The following is a 27,872-nucleotide window of genomic DNA, read 5'->3' as shown; positions in this document are numbered from 1 at the left end:
ACCTTTGATGCTTCAGCTCAGCTGCCCAGGATAATTGGGCTGACATTCTTTGTCTGGACGAATTCACCTACAATAATGCCACACATACCGCCCTGAAAATGAGTCCGTTGTTCTGTTCCTACGGATATCACCCTGTGTCCTTCCCAGTGCTTGTATTAGCTATTAGTTTCCTGGACATCAACAATCTGGTAGACCAGATACAGTCAGTTCACAAGTCCGCCCGTCAAGCCTTACAAGAAACTCAGAGGACCGGGTGAAGCGCTTCATGGACAGACACCGGACCCCTGCTCCAGATTTCCACATAGCAGACAAGGTGTGGCTAGCGTCTTGGTTTCTCCCTAGGTGTTTGGTCCCCTCCAAATTCTCCCCTTGCTATTTTGAAGCCTTCAAAATTCAGGACCTGAACGTTGCCAAAAGGGTACTCCGCTCTTCTTCAAATGACTTGAAAGAGCATAAAGCATAATGCCTGGACATTCTGCAGCGGTGTAGGCTGGGAGAGGCGATCAGGAATACGTGTGAGGAACAGTTGAAAAAACATTACCGGGGTAAGTAACTTGTTCTTTGAATGGATTGTGTCCTCCCACATATTCCTCATCTTATGATAGACTCCCAAAGCAGTGCTAGGTTTTGGAAGGGGGAGTAAGAATTTTCAGTTTCAAGATTTGACATGCATGGAATGCTTTCCCAAATCCTCCTTCCTGGCTAGAGGATGAATCCAGACAGAAATGCTTTGAAAAAGTGAGGTTGAGAGACCAAGTGGCTGCCACACAAATGTCTTTTATCGGCACCCCTCTTTGAAGAGCCAAAGATGTTGCCATGCCCATAGTGGAAAGGGCTCCTCGGCCTTCTGGGGGATCTTTCCTGGCCAATCTCTAGCACTCTGAAATAGCAAGAATGATCCATCTGGACACAGTTTGTTTAGTAACTGGAAGTCCCATTTTCATTGGGTACACTGGACACAAACGTTGGTCATGTTGACATATCTTCATTATGCGAGAAATGTAAAAGCTCAAAGCCCTTCTGGGACCAAGCCTATGTAGCCGTTCCTCTTCCTTGCCAGAATGAGGGGTCCTATAGAAAGTTGGAAGCACAGTTTTGTGGACTAAATGGAAATCCAACACTTATTTTCTGGCAAGAAAGAAGGTTTATCTCGAAGGACAACCTCATTCTTGTACAAAATGGTATGGAGGCTTACTAGATAGGGCCTGCAACTGAATCCACTCATTCACCAGGCTGATGTTAACGCAACTAACAGAATGTTTTTTTTTTTTTAAGTTCTTACTTGTGTACATCAAATTATTTAATTTTACAAGAAGGAAGTTCTGCAGATTCGAAACTGTCAGTTTATGCAAAATCAGCAGAGTCAAAATTCAAAGGGAATTGAAGAGTTAATTGTGCTCCATCTCCACTGTGCACATTCAACGAAATGTGCTTGGAGGGATTGTTTCCAACTAGTTTATCCTGTCAGTTTTTAAATTTCCACCAAGGCGCTTTGCAAAATGTTTGCAGTGGCAATTGTCCACAAAGTCTTTTCACCACCCATCAGATTGACCCACCATGTTTCTTCTTCACATAAACTGTATGGTGATGTCACTGGGGTTAGGTACTTTCGCCTGGTCGATTGTATCACAGGGCATGCCATTAATAAATGTCTTACAGACTCAATCTGTGTAGAGTCTTTGCATACTCTCAAATGAACTGATAAGTTGCAGTATGGCTTCTGACACATAAATGTAATCGATAGTTGCTATTGAATTTCCCTCTCCCACGTCGGAATCTGGTTGGGATTGAAAAAGACTTGGTCAATATCATAAATGTTTTGGGAATCTATTAACTTTTGCCAAAGGATACCACACAGCTCCGAAGCAGTTTTAGATGTTTTCTCAGTGGAAATGTGTCGTTTCCTAGTGCATATTGCATTGAGATCTCCGCAGATTATGATGTACCCGACTTGTTTTTCAATGTACACTTCGTTGATTTAATTTTCTATAGTCGGTAGAAACTTTTTGTCTGAAATTGTTTGCGGGTTCCAGTAGATAGTTATTATTATTATTGGTGTAGTCCATTTTTTCCCATCACCGAGTCAAGATGGTCCCAATTTGCCAGGACCGAGAGATGGTTTATAGAAGCTGCAAGTTTCTTTTGGCTGTTGATCCCACTCCCAGATCGAACCGCGAGTAGCAGACCCGAAGATGGTCGCCCAATTGGTCCTTTTATTTCTGAGATTTCGATGGAGAAACCAACAAGGGAAGGTTTTTCCACCAACCAGGTTTCTTGAAGTGAGAGAATGTCAAAATTGCCTAGATCCAGACCTCCGGTTTTCGTGAGGTGTTGGTAGCCGTGGGTGTTCCAGGATCCCAGCTTCAAAGTTCCAGTTGTAGTTTTTGTGGGCGGTGTGGAGAGTATTGTGCGCAGCGCACCTCGTTGACTGGCAAGTTGCTATTGTTTTGAGTGAGCCAAGAGTACTTTGGGAAGCCAAGCCCAGAGCGGTTTCATAGGGGCAGAAGGTGGTTCTTTAGTATTGATAGCCTCTGTTTTGTTTTGAACATTTTGCAAGGATTTTGCTTTTGCTCCCTCACACATTGAATATTTTTTGGAACGAGTTTTCTTCTTGCGGCAATTGAACTAGGATACATGAGAGGTCCTCAATTTGAGGTATTTGTCTGTCTATTGGGCAGTCCGGTTAAGTCTTTGGTTGAAGTGAGGATTCCATGTTTTGGCCTTTAAAGTGATTCTGAGTGTCAAGTGTTTTTTCAGGAAGGTTCCACAATGATGTTTGGGTCGTTACATCGTTTCTTTTTTCCGGGTGGCGGGAGTACACCGGGTTTGGGAGTTCAACCCCGACCGGACTGGCAAGTAATGGTTTTGACCCAGTTATTTGCGCATTGATTATTTGCTCCATTGCCGTTATGTAGCCTTCCAAAAAAATTTACTTTGTGTGCATCATTGCCGTTACAGTGGTGTGGTCTTTGAGAGTGTCATTTAATGCCCCATACATTTTTCCAAACGGTGCTAACGCGATGGTAACTGCTGACATAATAGTCAGGTCAGGTTTCTTTGAACTTTTCCTTTGGAGCGGTAGATGGAAGTTCACTGAATCTGTGACCTCTCAAAGGAAAGCTCGAGAATGAGTCTTGCACCACTGTTCTTGTTGGGGAGCTGTTTGTCTCCTTCGCGTAAGTTTGGGATTGAGAGGGCTTACTGGGCAAAGAGTCTTTGTCTCTGTTTGGGCGAGAAGGTTCCCGCTCTTTATGAGGGGGTGTAAGTGGGAGCCTGAGGTCAGATGGGATGACACTTGTGTATAGGCGCGTTATAAATATCATATTCTATCAGAGATGCGGCTGAAGTTTACCGAGTTCCGAGAATTTGGTACCTCCTTGGCCGCCATCTGCATGGTGTTTCGAGGAAATACAGGTTTAAAACTGTTTAGGCAGGGATGTGGAATTTGTCTCTGCGAGTCAGATGTAGTAAAAACCACTGTTGATTTTTTCATTTCTGCCTGTTACAAGAGGCGATTTGGTAACAGTCGTGTTTTCCTCGTTCAAACTAGGTGACTGTTGCAAAAGAGGAAGTACTATCCCACTCGAAGGTGAGGTCAGGGGATCCTACCGGCGCAGTCTCGCCGATATGTTGTGCAGTGGGTTTCGTCCTGTTTTGCGCATTTTTAAAACTGGGAGTGGTGGTTCTTGCACTGCTTCCAGTATTTATGCGTCCGATAGTTCCTCTAAACTATCATGTTTCCGCTAACGCTGTATCTTAAAGAAGTCTTTTAGGATGTTAGAAAGTGCTGGTTTTCAGAGAGGTTTCTTTAGTGGAGCGCGGTGGTTGCATTTATTTTTGGAGCCATAAGGTCTCCTAAGATTTTTTTCCTCCTGACATAGCGAATTTTGTTGCTTCTGAGTTCAAGGGGGGCCATTCTGCTGGAATTCTTTGGTGTCGGGCCATTTTTGAGTTTTTTTGTTTTTGTTTTTGTGGTTGAGGGAATTGGGTTTTTCGCCCCGGTTTCTTTCTTGTCCGCAATATGTTTTATGGGTGGTTGCGGACTTGTGGTCACTGTTGGTTTTTCCCTTTGAGGGATGGATTTGTTTACACTTGATGAATCGAAGGGTTCCAGAGAGTCTGCCCCATTGGGAAGGCTCGAATTCCCGTCTTCACTGCATCCGGCATGCACCTATGCTAAAACGCAGATAGGGACCGTCGCCCGGCCCAGCCCCAGGAACAGCCGGTCAGCTGCGGGAACTGAAGCCTTGAAACAGGGGAGTGAGTGCTGCAGGCGCCCCTCAGCACCCAGGATGCCACTCTCTGCCAGCTCCTCTTGACAGAGGTGAGCCACTTCCACGTCGCAGGGGGAGAGTGGGCCTCCTGGTGACGGAGTCGTAAATGAAGTCTGTTTCCTCTCTTTGGAACAAACCTGAGCGCCCCCCCCCCGTGGAAACCCTCGCCATGCATCCTTCGGTGGGTGGCACTAGGTCATCAAGCTCAGGTAAGGAGCGGGGTGGGAAGGGGTCAGGGTTCCCAGGATTTGATGCAGGTACTGGTACCACGTGGACCGTTTTTTGTCTGGTACCTGCCCCAGCTAGACTGAGTTGGAGAGCTTGATCCGTGGCGTTTGGCTTTTGGAATTCAATGTCCACCGCTGTGGTGGTTTGGTTTGTCAAAGTTTGCGAGTTTGTGTAACCGAAAGAGTTTCAGTACACACTGTAACCCGGGCCGTATCAGGCATCAGTGTGGGGGCTGATGCAAAGAGGCCTCTGCAGCTGCTAGAGAAAGAGTTATATCACGCCGGAGGCGACAGCTTCGCAAGCACCTTCTTTTGTCGTCTTCGGCCAGCGCTCCTTTCGGCGAAGTGCTTGGAACATGCTGGAAGACTTCAGGCTCCATTTCAGCCTTCAGTCCTGCCAAGGACTGCTAAAGACTGCGTTCACCTCCGCGGCCACTCCTTGGCCATTGGAAGTGTTTTGTGGGTCCTCCCACAGCAAAGGAAACAGGAGACAGACAGTCGAAGCAAAGCAGAGCAAAGGGACCGAGAATGGTTTTAAATGTTAGCAGTCTTAATGGACATGAGTGGAGTGGCTGAAAAGGAGCACATCTCAGAAATGTCAATACCAGATTAAGATCCCAAATTGGGACTTGAAAAGGTGTAGGAGGGAACACATTAGTGAGCCTTTTAAGAAATGGTATAATCAATGGTATTTTGAAATATGATACCTCTTCCGAGGTGCGTTTGAATATTGAAAGCGCTACCAAATATCCTTTATTGGTCCCAATCTGGAGCCCCAGATTAGCCAAATGAAACAAAGAAAGACAACAGCATAGGTGTATTGCATTGAGAAGGGTCCACATCCTTTTCCCTACCCCAGCTGCAGAATGTGTTCCAACGGCAGCGGCATAAGGATTTCGTTGCTGGCCTTCTGGCCGAAAGCAAAATCTCCATTACGCCGTCCGGGAGGTCACAATCCTTAAATCTCAACCACTCAGAAACCATTTGTGAAAAATATATATATCTCTCTGCTGTTCCCCCTCTCTCCTTCTCTGTTCCTCTCTTTGCGGAAGACGCATTGGAGACTATGGCAACACGGCATGAACCCCAAACTGCTATGTGTAGTGTGGAATATCTAGCAGGAAAAAGGCTGGGGTTGGCTGAAATAACGAGAGGTGATCTACTGAACTGCCGCAGGGCTGGAGGAAAGGCTGGACAAGGGGCCAGATGCCTTGGATTACAACTCCCACCTGACTAGGGAGGCAAGTGCCTCTATGGAAAGCCAATTTCAGACCCCGCAGGGAGACGGCGCTGACATACTTAAGCCCACCCAGCAACAAGGGCCAACTAAGGGCGAGCATGGAGACAGAAGTTTAGAGCGGGAACAAATAAAGTCACTGGTGCTGGTTGCCCGACTTTCAAAAGATACTGGATTGAACATCCAAAATTGAAAGACAAAAATGCTTAAATCTGGCGACCATTAAAGGAAGAATAGACAATGAATCCTGTTTGCGCCCTAACTTGGCTATTGATCCATCTGCTGAAGAGGTCTTCTATCCAGAGGAGCCGCAAATCACTGGATAAGGTGATAGAAGGGCTGACTTCAACAGAGCTGGATGCAGAGGCAGGGTAGTCAGACAGTAGTGTACCCTCGGCCTTAACGGGAGACAGGAGGAGTGATTCGACACCCAGCTTTGAGAGTAGAAGCAGAGAGACTTGTATTTCACCAGGAGACCTATCTCACCTACAAAGTACTTCGATAGCAGCACTCACAATAGCTTTAGCCCCCTTTGGGAAGTTATATGAATCCCTCAATGACACCGTAAAAGATCAGGCAACACTGATAGCAATGGCCCACTCAAAAATTGTTTATTTAAAAGACTTTGTGGTAAAGGTCCAATAGCGGCTTGATAAAGAAGCAGAAGCGTCAATAAACTGGCAGAATCGCCTATGTGACTTAGCAAGGAGGAGAGAAATTCATAAATCAACACTGATGTCAGCCGTGTTGGAAGACTAAGTGAATGCAGAGCCATTTCAAAAACCATCCGAGGACGGCCGAGTGGAGGAGTGAGGAGGGGTCAGCGAGACCTCCCAACTCAAAAAGGAATACGAATGGTACTAAGATCCCAGAGGTGACATTAGTCTGTCGAGATGAACCTCAGAAGAGGGGCGATAGTGTGGGGGAAGGGGTAGTGATGGCTAACAACCTAGCACAGGAGCAGAAGGGTTTGGCTCCGCTGTGAATGCATAAAGATCAGCCACTGACACCTCTTGAAGCAAATGTATTCCCGATCTTCCAAAATACGGCACCAATGGGGGGGACCTGCCACAAGATAAGTCAGCATCCCTAGCCCTTAAAAAGACTACGAACATGAAAATGGGGCTGAAAGAAGTCAAATAGGTCCCGTGCCTTCATGAGGAATTGAACACCACCGCCAATTTCCCTAGCACCAAATGCTAAACGCTCAAAAAAGGATGGGGGGAAGGAGCGCAGCACAAAGCACCCCCAAATCGAAGAACATTCCTTGCAACAAATAGGCCGCAGCAATTGCAGGAAGATGGAGCATCTGAACCAATTTCAGAATCATGCCTGAGTGATCTAATGGAAATAATTGATAGAGAGGATGACGGTGATGATTGGGGACATGTGAGCAGTAATGACTTGCTGGAAATAGACTGCAAAGTCTCCCAGATTACAAAGGGTTCCCAGCCCGTCCCAGTAACAAACAATCGACGGTCGGGGAGATTGTCGAATAATGGTCCGATGAATGCTCCGTTCAGGACAGTGGAGGAGAAGAGACTTCATACAGAAGGGATCAATGGCTACGCAGTCTGTAGTCAAAGGGCAATTCGAAGTTAGGGAATTATTGCCAGTGAAACAGTGTGGAGAAGTTGCCAGGGTCAAAGCAGCTCGCCTAGATGAGGATCTGCCCAAGTCCGACAAATTGCTGTTCATGCAGGCAAGATCACAACCGGAGAATAAGATGGAAGCTAATCAGGTACATTTGGAACGTATAACATCGATGGATGATGACCTAATACCAAATCGACGTAATGTGATGATCTTGTTGCATCATATTCCCAAACTAAGAGCCATCACTTCGGAAGATATTTGAGTTGTCCAGTTCGTTAATGAGAAGCGAATCGACTGGGTAATTTTGCATCTTGCATCAGCACTAACAAAATCGACGGTGCTGTAACTGAGTAATCATCTGCTCCCACTGGGGTTCGATTTGAGTAACTGACCCAAAGCCTACCTACACAGATCAAATGTATCCAGGAACAGAAAAGTCGATTCAGAGTTTAGAAAGATATCCATGTCAAAGTTAGGTGAAAGCATGGAGAACAAAGGGCAAATATCTAATCCTCAAGTCTACCAACCACTCTTGTTTATGATTGGAAATGTAGCCCCAAAGGCGGTCACCATGTTAAGAGGACAGAAGCCCCAGGCTGAGAGGGAAAGCCATCAAGGTTGGGAATGGTTAGCGGCGGCGCTAGCAGACCCACGGATGCCTTAGAGACAGATAAAGGACAAGGAAGAGGTCCTGCGGGTGGGGTCCTGGAATACAAGAGGGTTTGCTGAACTATTTGCAAATGAGAATTTGGGCCTTGAAGAATTTGACCTGATATGTTTGCAGGAGACTTGGCTGTGGTTTGAAGCGATTTGTGTAGGTTATACTGTTTTTATAAATGAGGCTGGCAAGGATCGCTATGTAGACCATATTCGGGCCTGTTGACATGGATTAAAACGGGAAAGGTCCTAAGAATTGTAGAAGTGTCTCACCCCACACCTTATGTTCAGATCGTTTGGGGTTTAACGAGACGATCATTGTTCTGATAAATGTATATTGGAGCCCAATGTTGGGTTTAGATCAGAAATGTGTTGATTCCATTGTATCACAAATTGATTGTTCACAGCTGTAAGAAACCCCCATATAATCACGTGTGGAGACTAACTTGCATTACTTGGATTCACAGGGCCAGGTGAATGGGGAATCAATGTTGGGGAAAAATGAACTGTTGTGGCTAAATGAAGATAGGGCCCATGATTTAGTTATGTTCAACGGCCAGACCAGAGTGGATATACCGGGGTCTCCCACTTGGAGAAGAGGGGACTCACAGGCATGTTTAGATTATTGCTTTGTATCAGACAAGAATGCATCTAGAGCACAGATATGTGTGGTTTTAAGAATGCCGTCTAGCGATCATAACCTGAAAGAGACCGGCAGGCTATAGCCAATACTACCCCGATGGAGGTAATAGGGGCCGGAATAGACTTAGAATCAAACCATTCGAGATTCTGAAGATAACGACACGCTTGGAGCACTTGGTGGTGGATAATCCATTCAGAGTCGAATATGGATGGATTCTAGGGAACTATAGAGAAACACAGGGCCCCGTTAGAAGAGCAGATTTTCTCCCTCTCCATGCCTATAATAAAGAGGTAAGGGAGGTAAAGAGGGAGTTAAAATCAGATATTAGGAAGCTAATGAAATCTAAGGACCCAGAGAGACCAATTAGAATTAAAAAAAGAAAACTAAAATATCGAAATTGGCTCCTATCCGCCAAAATGGATAAGAATCCAACATGATGCGGAATAGATGCTAAGAGCTGTGCGCAAACTAATACAAGGAATCTTTGGGTTCCATTGAACAATGTAGGGGGCATTCAACCTGCTCTTCTGACTAATCAGGTCGGAAGAAAGATGGGTTGATGTCTGCACTAAGTTGTTTGAGGTGGGGGAGGTAACAAGGCAACATGAACAAGGAAATATGGGGGAAGATGGTCTATTGATATTGATCGCAAGGAGATTGGAGGCTGAGTATTTCTAGGGCAGCAGGGCCGGATGGCCTAACAAATTTTATCCTAAAAGGAAACAGAGTTCTGTGGTGACTTTGCAGCTTAGAGCTTTGCTCAGGTGTTTGTTTCGAAACAGATCCCGGCCTCTTGGAGAGAGGCGATTATAGTCCCAATTTTTAAGAAGGAGGGTGATCGGGGCGACCCTAAGAACCATCACCATTTTTGCATCCTTTCTGTTAAGAGACCTGAACGCCTGGGCAATAGGCACGCCCTTAAACCTGTTTCTGCTCAACCTCTTGAAGGTGAAATCCATTAGAACTAAAACAAACATCTTCCTGGCTTTCATGGACCTCGAACAAGCCTTTGATGGGGTGAATAGGGAAAGACTATGGTCCAAATTGATGGAATGGAACTGCCCCCCCAGATCCGGTGGAAGAAATCGGAACCCTGTATAAGAATACCTCCGTTCAGGTGAGACTTACAGAGCAGGGCGCTCTTTCTGAGAAGATCTACACATTAAGGGGGCTTAAACATGGCTGCTCCCTAGCCCACATTTGGTTTAATTTGTATATGTCTGATTTGAGAGACTCTCAGGAATTGATTCAGGCTTTTCCACCTAAGATCAATGGCACAGATCTGCCATGGGTCCTGTATGCCAATGATCTGGGGCTTATTGATTCAAAGCCTATTGGGCTGTAGTGCAGAATAAATGCCTTTTTGTCATTCCTACAGATAAATGGACTTCGGGTAAATGTAAACAAATCCAAAGTATGAATTATGTCATCAGCCCGCAGGAAATGCAAGGGATCATATTGTTGGGTTGTAGGAGGTGAGAGATTGGAAGTGGTGGAATCTATTCTTTATTTGGCAACTACAATAAATTGAAAACATCAATGACAGCGCCCACATTCTGAAGCTTCGAGCATGGGCCAAGCTGCTGGCAGCCCAGGGAGCGGCACTCCATAGGACATATGGGGCCTTCTCAGCACTCCCATTACTCTCCTTCTACAAACAAAAAGTTGTGCAGATTCTAACATTTGGAGCAGAGGCAATGTTGAATCTGACAAGGAAGGTTTGGGGGCTACTTGAAGGATAGGGTGCAAGGTTTTAAGGCTACCCAACTCGTTACAAGTGGCTGCTATTCGTTTTGACTAAATGCTGGGACTAATGTGGAATGCAAGGAAATGTATGGTTTAATTGTGATTGGAAATGATGTAATTTGCAAAAGGTTTATTTGCTTAATGTAAAACCAAATGCAATACAACATTTTTTTTTAAAATAAAAATTAGTTTTCTTCAGACCCTTTCACCCTTTTATCTATCGTTGGGGGTGTTGAAAATAAATATTGAAATTGGGCCAAGAGGTGGTGCTCTTCAATAAAAAATGCTGCATGGCAAAAATGGCTGCTGTGTTAAATATGCGTAACACCGGAGGTATAAGGCAACTGCTTGGGGAAGGTAAGGGGCATAAGAATAAGCAGTTGATTAATCCTATTAATGAGACCAAATGGCGGAGACACATTGAGATGAATTTCCAATATGAAAATTGCGTGAAGTCTACCCGTCATGCGGCTTCAGAATATAAACCCTTATTGACAATAGACATGGAGAGCATAATAGCAAAATTGGTAAACTGAAGCCATCTAAGGCACCTGGACCAAATGGCCTTGCTAGCGTGGTATTGAAAAAAGACGCAGAATCCTGGGCTAGCATTTCAGAAATCTTGAGTCATGAAGAAGAGCTATTATAATTCCAATTTTTAAGAAGGGTGAGAGTTGTGAGCCAAGGAATGATAGATTATTGTCCATGCTGGACATTACTCGGAAAGTATTTGCTATGTTTTTACTAGATGAACTTTATAAGTGGTCAGAAGCCATGCAAATTCTTGATAACTTTCAAACAGGTTTCAGAGCTGGTTCTTCGGCCACCCATAATTTAATATTGGGTGACATGTTGACAGAAAGAGCTAGAGCTATAAATGAGGCATATGGATGTCCAGGGCATATTTTACATTTCTTGAGGTTGCTCCAAAGGGGAACAAGTGTGCAGCTCAGGCTTGATAGTGGCGGAGCCTTTACAGGCTCTGTCCCTATCTCTAGGGGGTGAAGGGGTGCATTTTGGCACCCCTGCTTTTTAATCTGTATCTCGCCGATCTGCCCTCTTGTTTGAGAAGGATCTCCAACTGTCCACCCAAGGTTGACTCCCAGCATGTTGTTTGCTTGTCTTTTGCAAATGACTTGGTATTCAATCATACTTTCTCTGGGCTTGCTAGGTCAGCTGGAGAACTGTGGAAGTATGTAGCGGAGAATCACCTTGTCATCAATGGGAGTAGAATGCATATTATGCTCTTTTCTCAGAGGATTTTCCATAGGCTTAAAATTATGCTTCGTTCTGGAGCTATTGAATACACAAGCTGTTATAAATACCCGAGTGTTGAAATTAATGTTTGACATGAATAAGACTATTGTATCGTTTCACGGAAATGAAAGGTGGCCCAATTAAACATTTTAATTAGCAAATTCACACAACAGATGGGATGCTTCAGTTTGGAGGGTACCATCCGGTTGTATAAAAATTTGTTTGCCCAGAGATCCTCTATGGCCTAGAGAGCCTGACCATGCATGATCCTACTTGACCACGGAGGGTTGCTTTTGGAAGAGAATTTTGGGACTACCTCAATATGTTCCAATGAAGATTTTGGGGTTAGAACTTGGTCTCATCTCCTTGGAAGCTCGTTTACTGTTGAAGCGAGGGCTACTCTATATTAAGACATTAAGTGCTCAGAAATGCCCCTTGTTGTCCTGTTTAGGAATGGAAATTAGATCTCACGGGTGTGATGCTTATGTTGGATCTGTTATAAAAATAAAATAAATCTAAGATGATTGACTCCTCGACTGGGATGTGGGTTTTTATGAATTAAAGAGATCACTTATATTGAAAACAGAAAAACGGGACTGGGGTCGGAATTTTGATCATCTAGCTAAATTTAAACATTACTCCAATGTTCTTTATACGCTTTATAATTATAAAAAGCATCAACCCTATCTTTTACTATGCACTTCTCTGTTTTACATAGATTTGTATTTTTACTGCCCACTAATTGTCTCCCTCTACTATAGGTAATTGGTCCATGGCTTAAACTGCCATCACATAAGGGTGTTTGCTGCTTTTGTAAAGTGAACAACAGAATGGAGACGGCTAAACATGTCCTGACTACTGAATACAATCGACAGGGTTCCACTTACCGGTGTCATCTGGGAGCCATTGTTTATAATATGCACTCCATTAAAAAATTGGCCTTCTGGTATTTTTGCCTCAACTCTAAAAGCATCGCTGTACATCTTGTACTCTCTACAACACGGTTGATTGTGTGCAAGGCTGTTATGGTGAAAGAAACAAATGAATAGAGTGAACTTTAAATGTTTTGTATTAATAGCGTATTATACCATCTTGTATTTGTGTTGTACTGTATGGTATTTTATATATGATTTAACATATTTATTGTAATTTTGAGTTTTAATATTTGGAAAGTTATTTTGACCTTTATCACATTATATAAATAAACACATGTTGACTATAGGTGTGCCCCAAGTTCTTTGTACTTATCTACAGCCCTTCTCCCTCCTAAACTAAGCATGGCTGCTCAGCCATAGCTACCAAACCTTTTGGGTAGTTCAGGCCAAACCTAAGAATTGTAGCCCTGCACGCCTAAGAGTGAGTCTTCTCTAGTCCTACCATAGATGGACTTTAGCAAAACTCCCTAAAGGTCCCATAGAAGTATATGGAAGGAAAGCAGCAAAATAAAATCTTTCCCAACACTCAGGGTGCACCTACTGACCCAACAAGGTAAAAGGAGCAACCCAGCTCTCAAAAGGCTACTGACTGAACAGTAGTGAGTAAATCCACAATCGATGGACTGTGAAGGAGGTAGAGAAGTAGCTGAATTTGAGCTGGTACATCCAGCAGTGTCCACAGAGGCGTGATCTTGCAAGTGAGAAGAAATTGTGGTCTTCGATTTCCACAATGTCAAGCGAAGGTAAGAAGCTCAGACATTTTAAAAAGGAAGATTTTATAGCTCATCTTTATACAACAGGGAGAGTTGGCTGGAAATTGAATGTCCGTTGATATCTCAGGAGAATTAGAAATATTGAATCAAAGGAACAATCAAGCTTGAAAATCCATTGAAATCTTGTGGTGAAGAGATGGAAAGTACCGGAGATATGGAGGATCTGGATTCTGCACTGCAATACAAAAATCATACTGAACTCAAGAGAATCTGAGACAGAACAGCTTACCTGGAGCTTGCATATAGCTTGGAGGAGGAATTTCTATCAGATAATGTGACAACTATGGCTACTTGGTCATACAATCATTAAAAGGTACGTAATATTAGATGGTCTTTGTAGTTTAGCGTCACTCATTGTAAAGAACCATGCAGAAGAGGTGTGTTCAGTCTGGGCACCCACAGAAACACTGACCCTACACCTTTGGACATCTGTACAAAGTTCCCCTTGGTAGAGGAGGTGTGGAGACTGACATATCTGTTCTTAAGCAACTGGGACAGGCTGTAACAATGCAATGGGGTCACATGTAGAGGCCAACCATAACAGAGTTCAAAATAAAGATTTGATGAGCAGGAGCTAATACCAGCTTCTAGATGTCAGGCTTCACCCAGTAGGCAGAAGCTACCATTGGGGAACCGGGAGCGAGTACCCAGTGCACTGCAAATCTAACTTCCACATGAGATGCACACTTCTTTTTGCCCATTATTATCCATTATGTTTAAATGTGAACTACCTATGTCTATGCCCTAATTCCTCTTTATGAACATTCTCAAACACTCAAATTTAATATCACATATGCATGTTTGTAAGGCACCGGTTAGACTGGGCAGCCAAAAGGAGCTCCAGGTATTTGTTGGTTAGAAGCTAACCAGGCTCTCCTGGGTTAGAAGCAGGAGCTAAAAGGCTCCCAGCAATTCTGAACCCAGCATAGAGTGTTGTGGACTGTCTGAAACATTAAGAGATTAGAACAAATCTTTTGGATAGCATTTTGAATGATACCTCATAAAAGCAGCAGACTGATGCACCTAAAGTATGTATCTATACAAAAATATCTTGAGAATTGTGTGATAGAATGACACTGAGCACAGGGATCGAATGAAAAGACAAAATGAAACTTACAGTGCTAGAAAACTTGCAATGCTAAAAAATGTAATCAGAGGTGTAAAACGCTTCTGAATCATATTTGATCAGCAAATATTTTGGTATACTACCACTTTGTGCATGGACTATGCTAAACCTGAAATGGTGCTGGCAATCTGGTGGCGCTGGAGTTAAGCTTACAGTAAAAAAAAATACTAAAGAAAGCACTCCAGCTGCAGGCGATGCAAGGATTCCTGTAGGCCATCGAATTGCCCAAAATCACGCAGGCCCAATAAGAAGCGCTAGACACCCCCGAGAGAGGCTGACATCCGACAGGCAAACCACGCTCTGAACTTGGGTAAAGCACAGGCCCCGACGGGATCCTGAAAGATCTGTACAAGATCACAGTCGAAGAATTAGGCCCAAAACTCCAAGCGGTATTCTCAGAGGCAACCGAAAACAGCCGCCTACAGAGGTCAATGACGACCGCGCTAACATAGTCTTATTCCACAAAAAAAAGGGAGGGCCAAAGACAAATGCGGGCCATAGAGACCCATTTCTCTGATTAATTCCGACGCTAAGGTCCTCGCAAAATGTCTAGCACAGAAATTAGAAGCCGTCCTACAACGCCTGGTCCATGAAGACTAGACAGGAGTCATATGGAAACAGCACTCAGGGAATAACGTGCGCCGGCGTCTACACGTCATTGCAAAAGAACCGGGGCGAGAGGACTCAATACTTACAATCAACACGGAGAAGGCATTTGACAAAGTCCAATGGGACTTTATGTTCCTTGCCCTTGCGGACTATGGCCTTCCTCCCTCTCGGACTGCTCTGATCCGCCTGCCATATACAAACCCGAGGTGATGGTACCCACCAATGGCCGTACATCAGCCACCTTCGCTTTGTACTCAGGTACGCGCGAAGGGTGTCCGTTATCGCCCCTCATTTATGCCCTATCCATTGAACCAGTAGCAGAGATATTGCGGTTGGATCCCCAGTGGTGGGGGTTGTGGAGAGGCGGAAGGGAACACTCAGTCTCCCTATATGCCGACGACCTCCTCTTATACATCGGTGACACCTACACATCCCTCCCTAGTGTGAGATTCCTCTTACAACAATACGCCCGGATCGTGGGCTATCGAGTCAACTGGGCTAAATCCGAGATCTTGCCACTCCCGCCGGACATCCCCTGGGGGCAGGTTAGCGCCATTCAGACTGCATATAGACCATATTAAATATTTGGGGGTCAACGTTAGCGCTCACATAAAGGATCTTAGAGATCTACCCGCACTTGGTTGCGCGGATATCACTAAATGGGACTCGCTACCTTTATCCATGACTGACAGAATCAATGAGGTCAAAATGAACATGATGCCCAAACTCATTTATCTGGCGATGATGCTACCGTGCGCCCCTAGCCCGAAGCTGTATAAAACCATTGACGCAGCATTCTCGAAGTTTATTTGGCGAGGTAAGATGGCACATGTTTGCACGGGGAGCCTCACTGCATCCAAACAGGATGGTGGCCTAGCACTTCCGTACTGGAGGAGCTACTATATGGCAGCCCAAATATGCTGGGCCAAACGCTGATTAAACCCAGACGATGGCTCCAGCTGGAGGGCGATGGAGCTGGCGCCGATAGCCCCCTCGTCCCCACTGGATGTCGTAGCCACTCCCCCAACAAAGCTATCACAACAACTCAAATTGCATCCTGTAGTGGGACCGACAGTGGCCCATTGGCACAAACTTCAAGCCCAGCAAGGTATTGACAACAAAATGGCACCATCACGGATGTCGGTTAAGAGTCTCCTCTCACTTGGCCACATACCTACCCTTCATCCATCGCAGGGCACCCAGTGAGCACAGGTCAGGATAATGGATCTGTGCGACGGCCCAAAAATACATACTCTCCATGAGGCCGCTGGGGCACTGGACCTGCACGCTGGTCACTGGCTGCAGTACGGCACAATCTGCGATTCGATGATATGACACACCAGGGAGATCACAAACAAGCACCCCCGGCCCCTTGCGAATTAGAACTCGAACACCAAACGAACACCCATCCGCGACTCCGCGATTTCTACTCCATGGTCATTCCGAACAATGTGGGAAGGAACTCCGCCTCAGCGGCAGCCTGGGCACATGACCTTGACACCCCAATATAGACAGGGGCTATATATCAGTTCTATACAGCCATTCCGGGAATGTCACTGAACTTAAAACACAGGAAAATCCAGTTCAAAATTATTCAATGCCTGTACTATACGCCGTTGAAAATGTACAAAATGGGACTGATTCACTCCCCTCAGTGTTGGAGTGGCTTTGGAGCGACTGGCATTATGGGCCACATGCTATGGTCATGCCCAAAGATAACATCATACTGGGATATGGTGCAAGGGCTAGTGATCGCTTGCATCCCAGAGGCAACCATTACACCGACCCCAGTCGATCTACTATTTGGGGCCAATTATAAAGACTGGCACACCAACGCATCTGCTTGCAGAACTTTGAACTCAATAGTGTTCATGCGCGTAAATTATTGATAGTAAACTGGAAAGCAGCAGCACCGCCCACATAAACAACTGACCACCTTTCTGTCCAAAATCTGCTCCCTGGAGTGCAACGTACAAAGAAGAACAATCTGGTTAGAGCTGATCTGGCTTATACATTTTGGGCCCTGTTCATCCCTCCCCCAAAGAGCCTACTAACCCGCAGGGGTGATTTACACCACTACGGCCACAATCTCTCTGGAGGCATATGTAAGCCCAGATACCCCACACTCAGCACACTGCACACTGCACACGTCACAAAACCGCCCACATATCCACTGGACCACATCTACATTTATTTCTCTTAATGACCCACCCTGGATCCTGAGTTTGTTCTTAGTTGGGATAGTTGGTAGTTGGGGGGACGTGGGGGGGGGGGGGAGGTTTGAGGGGAAAAGGCATCCTAGTTAAAAGGTACATGGATTCTGCACCGAGGTGGGCTGGCATATGGCACAATGGACAATGAGGGCCCATATCAAGGACTCCCTCTCGAGGACGCTGGGGGAGGAGGGGCTGATCCAGAGGGGATGATGTGGACAAGGTTTGGAGAATGTGCTCTTGTCATTGTGTATGTAGTCACTCATTGTTTGTGCAGAAACTAACCAATAAAAAAGGTTACAAAAAATATTCTAAAGAATCTTGTCTGCTGGTGCCTGAATTCTCTAATATGACAACACAAAATATCAGCGACAGCAGAGCTAGGTTTGGGAAAATACTTGTGCATCATCCTTTCTCAGAAGTCCTTACAAAAATGTTTTAATTCATCATGAAGATATAAAGAGGTTGGTTAAACTTACAGTTCTCCTACACCACTCCAGTATCCTCCTAATGCCACAGTGAAAACAGCAATCAGAAAGATGACTAGCATACTGTAGTCAAACATTTTCACAGCTGGCGAATACAGCGTCACCATCACAGAGTCGCCCAGAGTCTAAAAATGAAAGAGAAGTCGATTACAAACTTGGTAAGAGACTTTGTCGCTGAAACAGCGAATCACAGTAAAACATTGGACGATCCCAAAGAAATTGAGCTAATTGGAGGTCCGGGATCCAGATACTGTTAATGTGAACACCTCTAAAGCTCAGTCACTATAGTTTATCATTACCAGCATAAAAAGAAAAACAAAAGACTGAAACTGTGCAGAACAAAACCTACCTAACAGATGACTGAATTAACTGTCTCTCAACACTGTTTTCTCCCGTGTTGGGGCCATCAGGGGTAGAGCGATTTGAAGTGCAAAGTCTTTCCTAGCGATGGACTGGCGTTGTTGAAGCACGGAAGGGGGCATATTACAGCCAAAAGGCATCTGAATCACGAATCATTTTTAGACTTTGATATCAACCAGAAGCAGGGAGCAATTAGTATGGATTTGTTTCGAGGACCAGACCACTTGGAAAGCTGGCATCTATCAACTTTTTCTTCTAGACAGAGATAAACTGCAGCATTATTGTTTCGATATTTAAAAGGTTAGGCATGTGTTTTCAAAGTGAACTGGATGCCACTCTGGGAACCAGTAATGGAATCTTCTATCTCCAGTGAAATGGTCTTCTGCATGCCCCAGGACAACTGTAGAAAAGAACTTTGACATCTAAAGCCAATGAACTACGTATTTTTGTTTTTTAGACAACAGCATGCAATGCATTCATTGCATGAATCCAATAGGACATTCACCAATGCTTTCATTTTCGTACCACCATTCCTTGAAAGATTTACAAAGATGATGCAGTTTGTATGTAGCACTTTGCTAGAAGATGTGCATCCAACAGGATTCCCAAGTTTAAACATGACCTTGATTTGGAAATCGACCTAGAATTCAACCAAACAGGGAAATTCTAAGGCTTTCTGCGCTCAGCGATCTTCCAAAATAAATCAACTTCCTTTTGAGCTGAAGCCAGCTATCTCACAGACAGGAGGAATTTCTGTATATTGTGACAAATCACAGGGTTTCCTTGTAAGGCTAGGGATGCAAGCCAGCTATGCAACATTCCTCCTTGGGGTGGCGGTCAGCGGAACCTCACAGGGAGAGAAACAAATTACTTCTTACCTTGTAACGTTCTTTCAATGGGCTGTTCCTCCGACATATTCCTTATCTTTGATAGATCATCTCCCAGCTTGCTGGCCTCGGAAAAAAACTTTCAGTAGAGGGCACTGCGCGTCGATGTCCCTCGACGACGTCTGTATCGGCACCGACGTCATGACGCGTCGCACAGCGTCCGTTGCTCAGTTCCGTTTTGACGTTAACAGTTGTTTCATATGAATTGGTTATTGACCTTGAAGGAGCGTAAGCTGCAACCACAAGGGAAGTATTACTGCAGGGATGGATGGGAGGGGCGATAAGGAATACCTCGGAGGAACATCCCATCGAAAGAATGTTACAAGGTAAGAAGTAACTTGTTCTTTGAAGGGATTGTGTCCTCCGACATATTCCTTATCTTTGATAGACTCCCATAGCAGTGGTGTGCAATTGGAGGTGTGAGTAAAACGCCATGTTTCCTTTTAGGGATGAACCGAATGTAATACGGCTTTGCCAAACCTAGTCTCTTGACTAGAGGAGGAATCCAGGTTGTAAAATCTTGTGAAGGTATGTGCGGACGACCATGTGGCAGCCGCACATATGTCTCGAACCGGCACCCCTCTTAGGAGGGCCGAGGAGGCTGCGATACCCCTGGTTGAATGAGCCCTAAGATTTTGAGGAGGCTCTTTCCCTGCTAGTTTGTAACATTCCAGGATGGCCATAATAATCCATCTGGAAACGGTTTGTTTTGTTATCGGTAGTCCTAATTTGCGCCCTGTGTAACCTACGAACAGTTGGTATGCTTGCCTAATCCTAGCAAGTTTGCTGATGAAAAAGCTTAAAGCCTGCTTTGGGTCCAGCCTATGTAGCCTTTCTTCCTCTTTCTCCGGATGGGGAGGCGGATAGAATGAAGGTAAGGTACATTTCTGAGTGATGTGGAATTCAGAAACCACCTTTGGGAGGAAATTAGGCTTCACCTGTAGGACAACTTTGTCTTTATGAAAAATTGTATGAGGGGGTTTACAAGATAGAGCTTGTAATTCGCTCACCCTTCTAGCAGATGTTAAAGCCACTAATAAGACAGTTTTAAGGGTGAGAAATCTTAGTGAACAAGAGTGGAGTGGTTCGAAAGGAGTCCCCATCAGGAAATTTAAGACTAAATTTAAGTCCCATAAAGGACCTGGAAAGGTCTTGGAGGGTAGACATTAGTTAATCCCTTTAGAAGAACAAGTTACTTCTTACCTTGTAACGTTCTTTCGACGGGATGGTCCTCCGACGTATTCCTTATCTTTGATAATACTTTTCCAGCTTGCTGGCCTCGGAAATGTTTTCTGTAGAGGGCGCTGCACGTCGACGTCCGCCGAGTCAATGTCCCTCGACGGCCACCTTATCGGCGCCGACGTCACCATGCCCATAAATAGCCACGCGCTGCGTCCGTTGCTCAGTTCTGTTTTGTAGCATAAGAAAAGTCATGCCTGAATTGGTTATTGACCTTGAAGGAGCGTAAGCTGCAACCACAAGGGAAGTATCACTGCGGGGATGGATGGGAGGGCCGATAAGGAATACGTCGGAGGAACATCCCGTCGAAAGAACATTACAAGGTAAGAAGTAACTTGTTCTTCGAAGGGATTGTGTCCTCCGACGTATTCCTTATCTTTGATAGACTCCCATAGCAGTGCCATGTAATTGGAGGTGGGAGTGAGAATGTTATGTATCCCTTTAGGGATGGACCGAATGAAATACGGCCTTGCCAAATCTGGTCTCTTGACTAGTGGAGGAATCCAGATTGTACAATGTTGTGAATGTATGTGTGGATGACCATGTGGCAGCCGCACATGTGTCTCGGACCAGTATCCCCCTTTTTGGAGAGCCGAAGAGGCTGCGATACCCCTGGTTGAATGAGCCCTGAGATTTTGGGGTGGCTTATTCCCTGCCAGTTTGTAACATTCCAGAATGGCCAAAATAATCCACCTGGAGATGGTTAGTTTTGTTATGGGTAGTCCCAACTTGTGACCTGAGTATCCTACAAACAGTTGGTCTGCTTGCCTGATCCTAGCCATTCTGCTGATGTAAGAGCTGAGAGCTGGCCTTGCGTCCAGCCTATGTAGCCTTTCTTCCTCTTTCCCCGGATGGGGAGGAGGGTAGAACGAAGGTAAGGTAATTTTCTGAGTAATATGAAATTCAGAAACCACCTTTGGGAGGAAATTAGGCTTCACCTGTAGGACAACTTTGTCCTTGTGGAAAATTTTACGTGGGGGTTTACAGGAGAGAGCTTGTAGCTCGCTCACCCTCCTAGCAGATGTTAGTGCTACCAATAGGACAGTTTTAAGCGTGAGAAATCTCAGCGAACAAGAGTGAAGTGGTTCGAATGGAGTGTCCATTAGGAAGTTCAAGACTAAATTTAAGTCCCATAAGGGAACCTGGAATGGTTTTGGAGGATAAACATTAGTTAATCCCTTGAGAAATTGTGTCACTAGAGGAAGTTTGAAATACAATGGTTCCTCCGCAGTGCGCTTGAAGATAGAAAGCGATGCGAGATAGCCTTTTACAGTGCCAATTTGAAGGCCTGAGTTTGCCAAGTAGAGTAGAAACGATAACACTGTTGGTGTACCACATGAAAAAGGGTCGATATTCTCTTCTCTACACCAGCTGCAAAATTTGTTCCAACAGCAGCGGTATAAAGACTTTGTTGCTGGCCTTCTGGCTGAAAGCAACACCTCCATGACGTCATCAGGGAGATCCCCAATCCTTGTACCTCACCCTTTCAGAAGCCAAGCGTGAAGGTTGAGGGTTCTGATGTCTGGATGGAGAACCTGACCTCCCTTCTGCGAGAGAAGATTCTCTTTGAGTGGAAGACGGATTGTAGGACAGATGGACATATCTAGAAGGTCCGGGTACCACGTTCTCCTGGCCCAATCCGGGGCAATTAGGATCATGGTTTTCCGGAATCTTCTCAACCTCCTGATCATTTGAGGAATAACAGGGACTGGTGGGAACGCGTAAATGAGTCGAAACTCCCAGTCCACTACGAACGCGTCTCCTAGAGCTCCTCTCGGGGGAAATTCCCTTGAATAGAACAGATCGCACTTCCTGTTGGTGCTTGTGGCAAACAGATCCACCTGAGGGGTTCCCCAAAGGGCAAAGATCTCTTGAAGGACTTCCTGAGCTAGCTCCCACTCGTGGGAGACTGTGCTCTGCCTGCTCAGAGCGTCCGCTGTCAAGTTCTTCTCTCTAGCTAGGTGGACTGCCGATAGAGAGATTCCTTCTTGGATTGCCCAAAACCAGAGTTGCATCGCCTCTCTACACAGTGGCAGTGATCCTACGCCTCCTCTTTTGTTGAGGTAGTGCATGGCCACCGTGTTGTCCGTCATTATCAGGACATTTCTCCCCTGTACTGATGGCAGGAAAGCTTTCAGCGCTAGTCTGATCGCTCTCAGCTCCAATAGGTTGATGTGTAGTCTGGACTCCGATGGAGACCAACGACCGCTGATGGTCAAGTCGTTGGCATGGGCTCCCCACCCCGTGAGTGAGGCTTCTGTGACTACTGTTATCTCCGGCCATGGTTGCCAAACAGTTATCCTTTCAAGATGTTCTCTGGCTAGGCCCACCATTGAAGGTCGCGGGCTACCTTGTCCGGAATCCGGAGGAGATCTGTCATTCTCCCTGAGAATTGCGACCACTGACTTCTCAGTGCCCACTGAAGAGATCTCATTCTCAGGCGAGCATCTGGCACAAGGAAGATGCAGGATGCCATTAGGCCTAGCAACCTCAAAAAGTCGAAGGCTGGGAGACGTTGGGCATTTTGAAACTTGGTGACCATCTGTAGAATATCTTGAGACCTCACCTCTGGTGGCGAGGCTTTTCCCAGGGAAGTGTCCAGGTCCGCTCCAATGAACTGGAGTCTCTGTGATGGTATCATCTGTGACTTCTTTAAATTGAGGGAGAAGCCCAGTTTGTGAAGGAAGTGGCAGACATAATCTAGCTGGGCCTGGGCTTGTTTCGAAGATACAGCCCTGATCAGCCAATCGTCCAGGTAGGGATAGACGTGGATCCCTTCAATCATTAGACTCGCCGCCACTACCGACATCAGCTTGGTGAAGACACTCGGGGAAGAGGTCAGCCCAAATGGCAGAACTCGAAATTGATAATGAGAGTCGCCAATTGCGAACCTCAGGTATTTCCTGTGTCTGAGATGGATTGGCACATGGAAATAAGCATCCTGGAGGTCCAGAGATAACAGCCAGTCCTGGAGCTGGAGGGACTGAAGGATCTGAGAGAGAGTTACCATCTTGAACTTGTCTTTCCTAAGGAACTTGTTCAATTCTCGTAAGTCCAAGATAGGTCTCAGTCCTCCATCTTTCTTCAGGATCCTCTCCGCTACAGGAACCGGTTCTATGGCGCCTTTCTCTAGCAGGTCTATAATCTCCTGCAAGAGGAGCGGATCTGGAACTTCCAGAGAGCTGTTCCCCGGTGGATGACTCTGAGGGATGCGTAGAAAAAGGCAGGCAGTAACCTTGGGCAACTGTCTCCAATGCCCAAGCATCTGACGTAATAGCCTGCCATTCCGTCAGATGTTGAGTTAACCTGCCCCCTACTGGTGTTTTGTGTAGCGAGTCCTCAGAGCGGTTTGGAGGTGGCTGATGCAGATGCCGAGGGTAAAGAGGCACCTGCTGCTGCTGGGGCTTTTGTGTTTTTACCCCGTCCACCTCGGGTGAATTTTTCTGACCCCTTTGAACCGGCTGTCCTCTGCCCTTTCCGAATGCAGAATAGAAGCGAAAGGACTTACCTCTCCAAGAGGTTCCTGAGGGGCGATATGGTGTCTGACGGATTGCAGCTCCTAGGGATTTTGCTGCTGCCTTAGATGTTTGTAGTTTTCTAAACTGTCATCCGCCTTCTTATCAAACAAAGAAGAGCCGTCAAAGGGCATATTCAAGAGTCTGCTTTGCACATCTGGAGCAAAACCGGACTTTCGCAACCAATCAAATCTCCGGGTTGTTGTACTTGCCGCCCTGGCTCTGCTGAGGCTGTCAGCAGAATGGATGCCAGTTTGAAGGGATTCGCACATTACCATCCTTGATGATGTTTAGGAACGCTTCCCTTTCTTCTCCCTCCGAGAGGCAGTCAGCCGCTGATGAAGCACACTCCCAAAGTGTGTGGTTGAACCTAGCGAGCGTACAAGTAGCATTGATGGATTTCAACGCCATGCTACATGCGGAAATGACTTTTTTGGCCATAGAGTCATATCTCTTATCATCCCTATCCTGTGGAACAGTAGGGTAAGCCGATTTACTACCTGCTGAAGTAGCTGCCTGAACAACCAGACTCTCTGGAGTTGGGTGTTTGGATAAATATTCAGGGTCAGCAGAAGACACCCTATATTTAGCTGACAATTTTTTGTTAACCGCTGGGATTACCTCAAGTGTTTCCCAGTTTGCCAATATTCTTCTTTGTAATGCTGCATGAAATGGCACCACAGGATCCTCCTGTGAACCTTTGACCAAGATGTCTGTGAGGTCGTCTTGCTGAAAAGCAGGGGAGGGTGTGGACCACCCCATAAACTCTATTATCCTTGCCATAAACGTTCTATAAGGGGTTTCAGGATGTTCCCCTGAGTCTGGTGTGGCTAATTCCACTTCTGGGGAAGTGTCCAACCCACTTGCTTCCTGTAGGGATTCATGGAGGTCTTTAAACCTACCTTCCTCAGAGGTAAATTCCTCTGGTGCAGGAGTTGCAGGTCCCTGCAACTCAAAAGGTCTTTCCTGATACAAATCCTCCCCTTCTTCATAAATAGAAGATAAGACTCTGGAGTGATCAGGTGTTGAAAATGGTATAAATCCCATTTCCAGAGCAGAAGGAGCCAAATTCATCATGATTGGCTGAGAAAACGTCAACGTCGTTGACGCGGAAGTAAAAGGCTTCGAAGCCATCGAAGCTACCGAGCCCATCGAAAAAGGTGTTGAGAAAGGTGGTAGAGGCCTCGATGAACTCGAGAGTATCGGGATTCTACTCGAGGTTGTCGAGGACATTCTTGTGCTCGAGGCTCTGGGTATGGCCACTGGCTGTGAGGTGGCTGTGGGTTTATCCTTTCTCGACGTCGAGGACGGCGTCAACTCGACTGACCTGTGCGTCAAAGAACACTCGATAACGGCGTCAACGACGCCGATCTATGTGTCGAAGGGATCTTCTACAACGGCGTCGAAGACGCAACCTTGCCTTTACTCGAGGGTTTGTGACGCTCTCGAGTGGCTTCTTTCGGCAGGTGCTGCGACTCGCAGCTTTTTGATTTTTCGGGTCTTTCACCCAGGGTATCACCCTCACAGTCTTTGAGGAGGGTCGAGGCCGCTTTCTCGAAGACGCTTAGCATCTTTTTCCTGAAGTACTCCCACTCAGCCTGAGAGCTATGTTTTGTGCGGCAGGAGACCCTTTTTGGGGAAACGGAAGACGAAGACGAGGAAGGGGATCTTCGACGTCTCTTTTTTGAATGCTTAGATCTCGAAGAGTGATGGGAACTGCTTCGAGACCTAGAACAAAAATGTCTTTTGTGATGGCGAGGAGACGAATGTCTTGACTCTGCCGAGGAAACTTTCGAAGAAGTTTTAACTGCCTTACCTCTCTCGAGCTTCCCCTTACGCTCCTTCAAGGCTTTCGCCGTCATGGACATGCAGTCCTCGCACTCCGAACAATGGTGCTCGATGCCCAGGAACCATAAACAGATCCTGTGAGGATCCGTCAACATTTTCTTTCCACAGTCTCGACATTTTTTGAAGCAGGACCGTGGAGTCGTCGGTTCGGGTGAGGAAGCCATCGAGTACGAGTCGGTATTCACGAGGAATATTGATATATTTGAAGAACTGAGCAACGATATTCCGAGGCCCCACGAAGCGCGGAAAAGCAGAACTGAGCAACGGACGCTGCGCAAGTCTATTTATACACGTGATGACGTCGGCGCAGATACAGAGGCCGTCGAGGGACGTCGGCGCGCAGCACCCTCTACTGCAAAAATTATTCCGAGGCCAGCAAGCTGGGAGATGATCTATCAAAGATAAGGAATACGTCGGAGGACACAATCCCTTCGAAACTCTGCTCCTGGGGAAAAAAACTCCCATTCCGTTAAGGAACTCCCGAAATGCTTCTCTGTTGAACCATCAATAACATCCATGCTTCAGAGAAGTCCAATAACAAACTACTGTTTGCTATTGTAATGTTATTCCTGACATTCATTTTGAAGAAATGCCTGACAAAACCATAGAGACAAAAAAAGAGATGGGCAAGTAATACAGATTAGTCCATGCTGTAAAGTTAATCCAACTGTGATAAACGAGCCCATAAGAGTAGGAGAGATTACTCATCCAGGAGAGAGAAAAGACTTTAATGTTACACTGGGGAGGACCCAGTGCTTAGATATACAAATAGAAGGAGGAATGAAGATGGGTGAGTGAAGCCCGGGAAGTTCGAACCTGGGAAGAGCTGGGAGTTGCAGAGGACCAGGAGAGCCCCAGTCGAAAGGACCCGGCTAGTGGGCGTACCAAGCAGAAACAGGGAAACGAGAGATCAGTGTTGTGCAGGGGAAGATAATGCAGAGGAAAGGAGGAGCAAGTGAGCAATGGCATGACCTGGGAAAGGTGGGCTGTTCGGTACAGAAACTGCATTGAGACTGCTACAGGCGTGGCTGTGAAGAGCCACACCGAAGAACCAAGAAGAGCCAGCGTGACCTCTGAGGTCGTTCCGACGCTAAGAGTAGTTCTGATCGCGAAGAGAGATCCGGTGATGCTAGCCCGTGAGCAAAAAGGTAATGGGAGAGGCGGGGGACCAGGAGAGAGATACAGGGAGCAGGGGCACACTTAGCCTACTCGTCCCAGTGACACAACAAGCATTACTAAAGACCAAGAGAAGATTTGTGTAAAGCATGTTGTTCTGGGGGAAATAAGGAAGCAAACTAATAGAGAAAGTCAAGATCAAGAGAAGTGACATTTGGGTGCCTTTAAAGTTTTGGGGCAAGGGAACCTTATAGAGACACTTCTAGCGGACGTAGCCCAAAAGGGTGATAAGACATATTTATCATGGAGAACACAGTCATCTCTAAAATGAAAGAGAATGCTAGGAGGGTGGAAGAGTCCCTGAGAAGAACTAAAGTAAGTAATCCAATAGATAGCCAAGAACTATTTGAAAATCATGTTTTAGGACTGAACAGTAAATCCAGGAGAAGGGAGTCATTCTCCTGGACTTTTGTAGTTCATAACCTTAGTGGTAGTGCTAGAATAGATTTGTTTTGAGACAGAGGACATACTGTTTACTTTTTGGACTTCACTACTGACAACAAGCACACCAGTTAGTTTTGTTAAATAGGGACCCCCACAGAAAAGGGATAGATACATCAATTTCTTATTATTTTAATAAATCACATGATGTCAGGAGTGGGATCATGCCCAAATGAAAAAAGTTGGTGGACCCTGAATTTTAGCAAATTAAGTCCAAGCGCCGCTGCCCCTACGGTAGCCACTTCTGAATCAATAGACTTTGATTTACAGAGCAGTGCCAAAGTAACTATAGATCTAAGCGAGCACCAACTAGTTCCTACAGGTTTAGTCTCGTCGCCGTCTCCAGAACTTATGTTAGACTTGCTTCCAAGTCTGTATTGGCTTGGAGGTATGAGTTGGAGGTCATGGCTGGAGTGATTGACCCCGACTGTAGGGGAGATAATAAAGTCTTTATCCATAATCCTGGGAAACACCCATATCACGTAAAAATAGGGGAGAAAATAGCAGCGGGAATATTCGGAAATGCCATCTTTCATGTCCCCCAAGAAATTCAAGGGCAAAGTGAAACAGAGAGGCACTCAAGGATTTGGGGATGCAGATAAACAGCCAAGGGATCCCTCCCTGC

General features: G+C 45.7%; 1 protein-coding gene across 4 annotated transcripts in view; it reads right to left on the bottom strand.

The window, feature by feature from the left end:
• The window catches only part of SPPL2A (signal peptide peptidase like 2A), an 846,443-nt gene that overhangs the window by 529,444 nt on the left and 289,127 nt on the right, over positions 1–27,872 (bottom strand). For all 4 annotated transcript variants that reach the window (XM_069624951.1, XM_069624952.1, XM_069624953.1 and 1 more), the window contains exon 5: positions 17,773–17,906. In XM_069624951.1, coding sequence (XP_069481052.1) covers positions 17,773–17,906 — 134 coding nt within the window. The remainder of the gene's footprint in view (positions 1–17,772; positions 17,907–27,872) is intronic.

The sequence above is a fragment of the Ambystoma mexicanum genome, chromosome 11, assembly GCF_040938575.1.
Source record: "Ambystoma mexicanum isolate Mex_15411 chromosome 11, UKY_AmexF1_1, whole genome shotgun sequence".
NCBI classification, from domain to species: Eukaryota; Metazoa; Chordata; class Amphibia; order Caudata; family Ambystomatidae; genus Ambystoma; species Ambystoma mexicanum.
The sequence above is the reverse complement of the archived record's forward strand: the minus strand, read 5'-3'. Positions and strand labels throughout refer to the sequence as shown.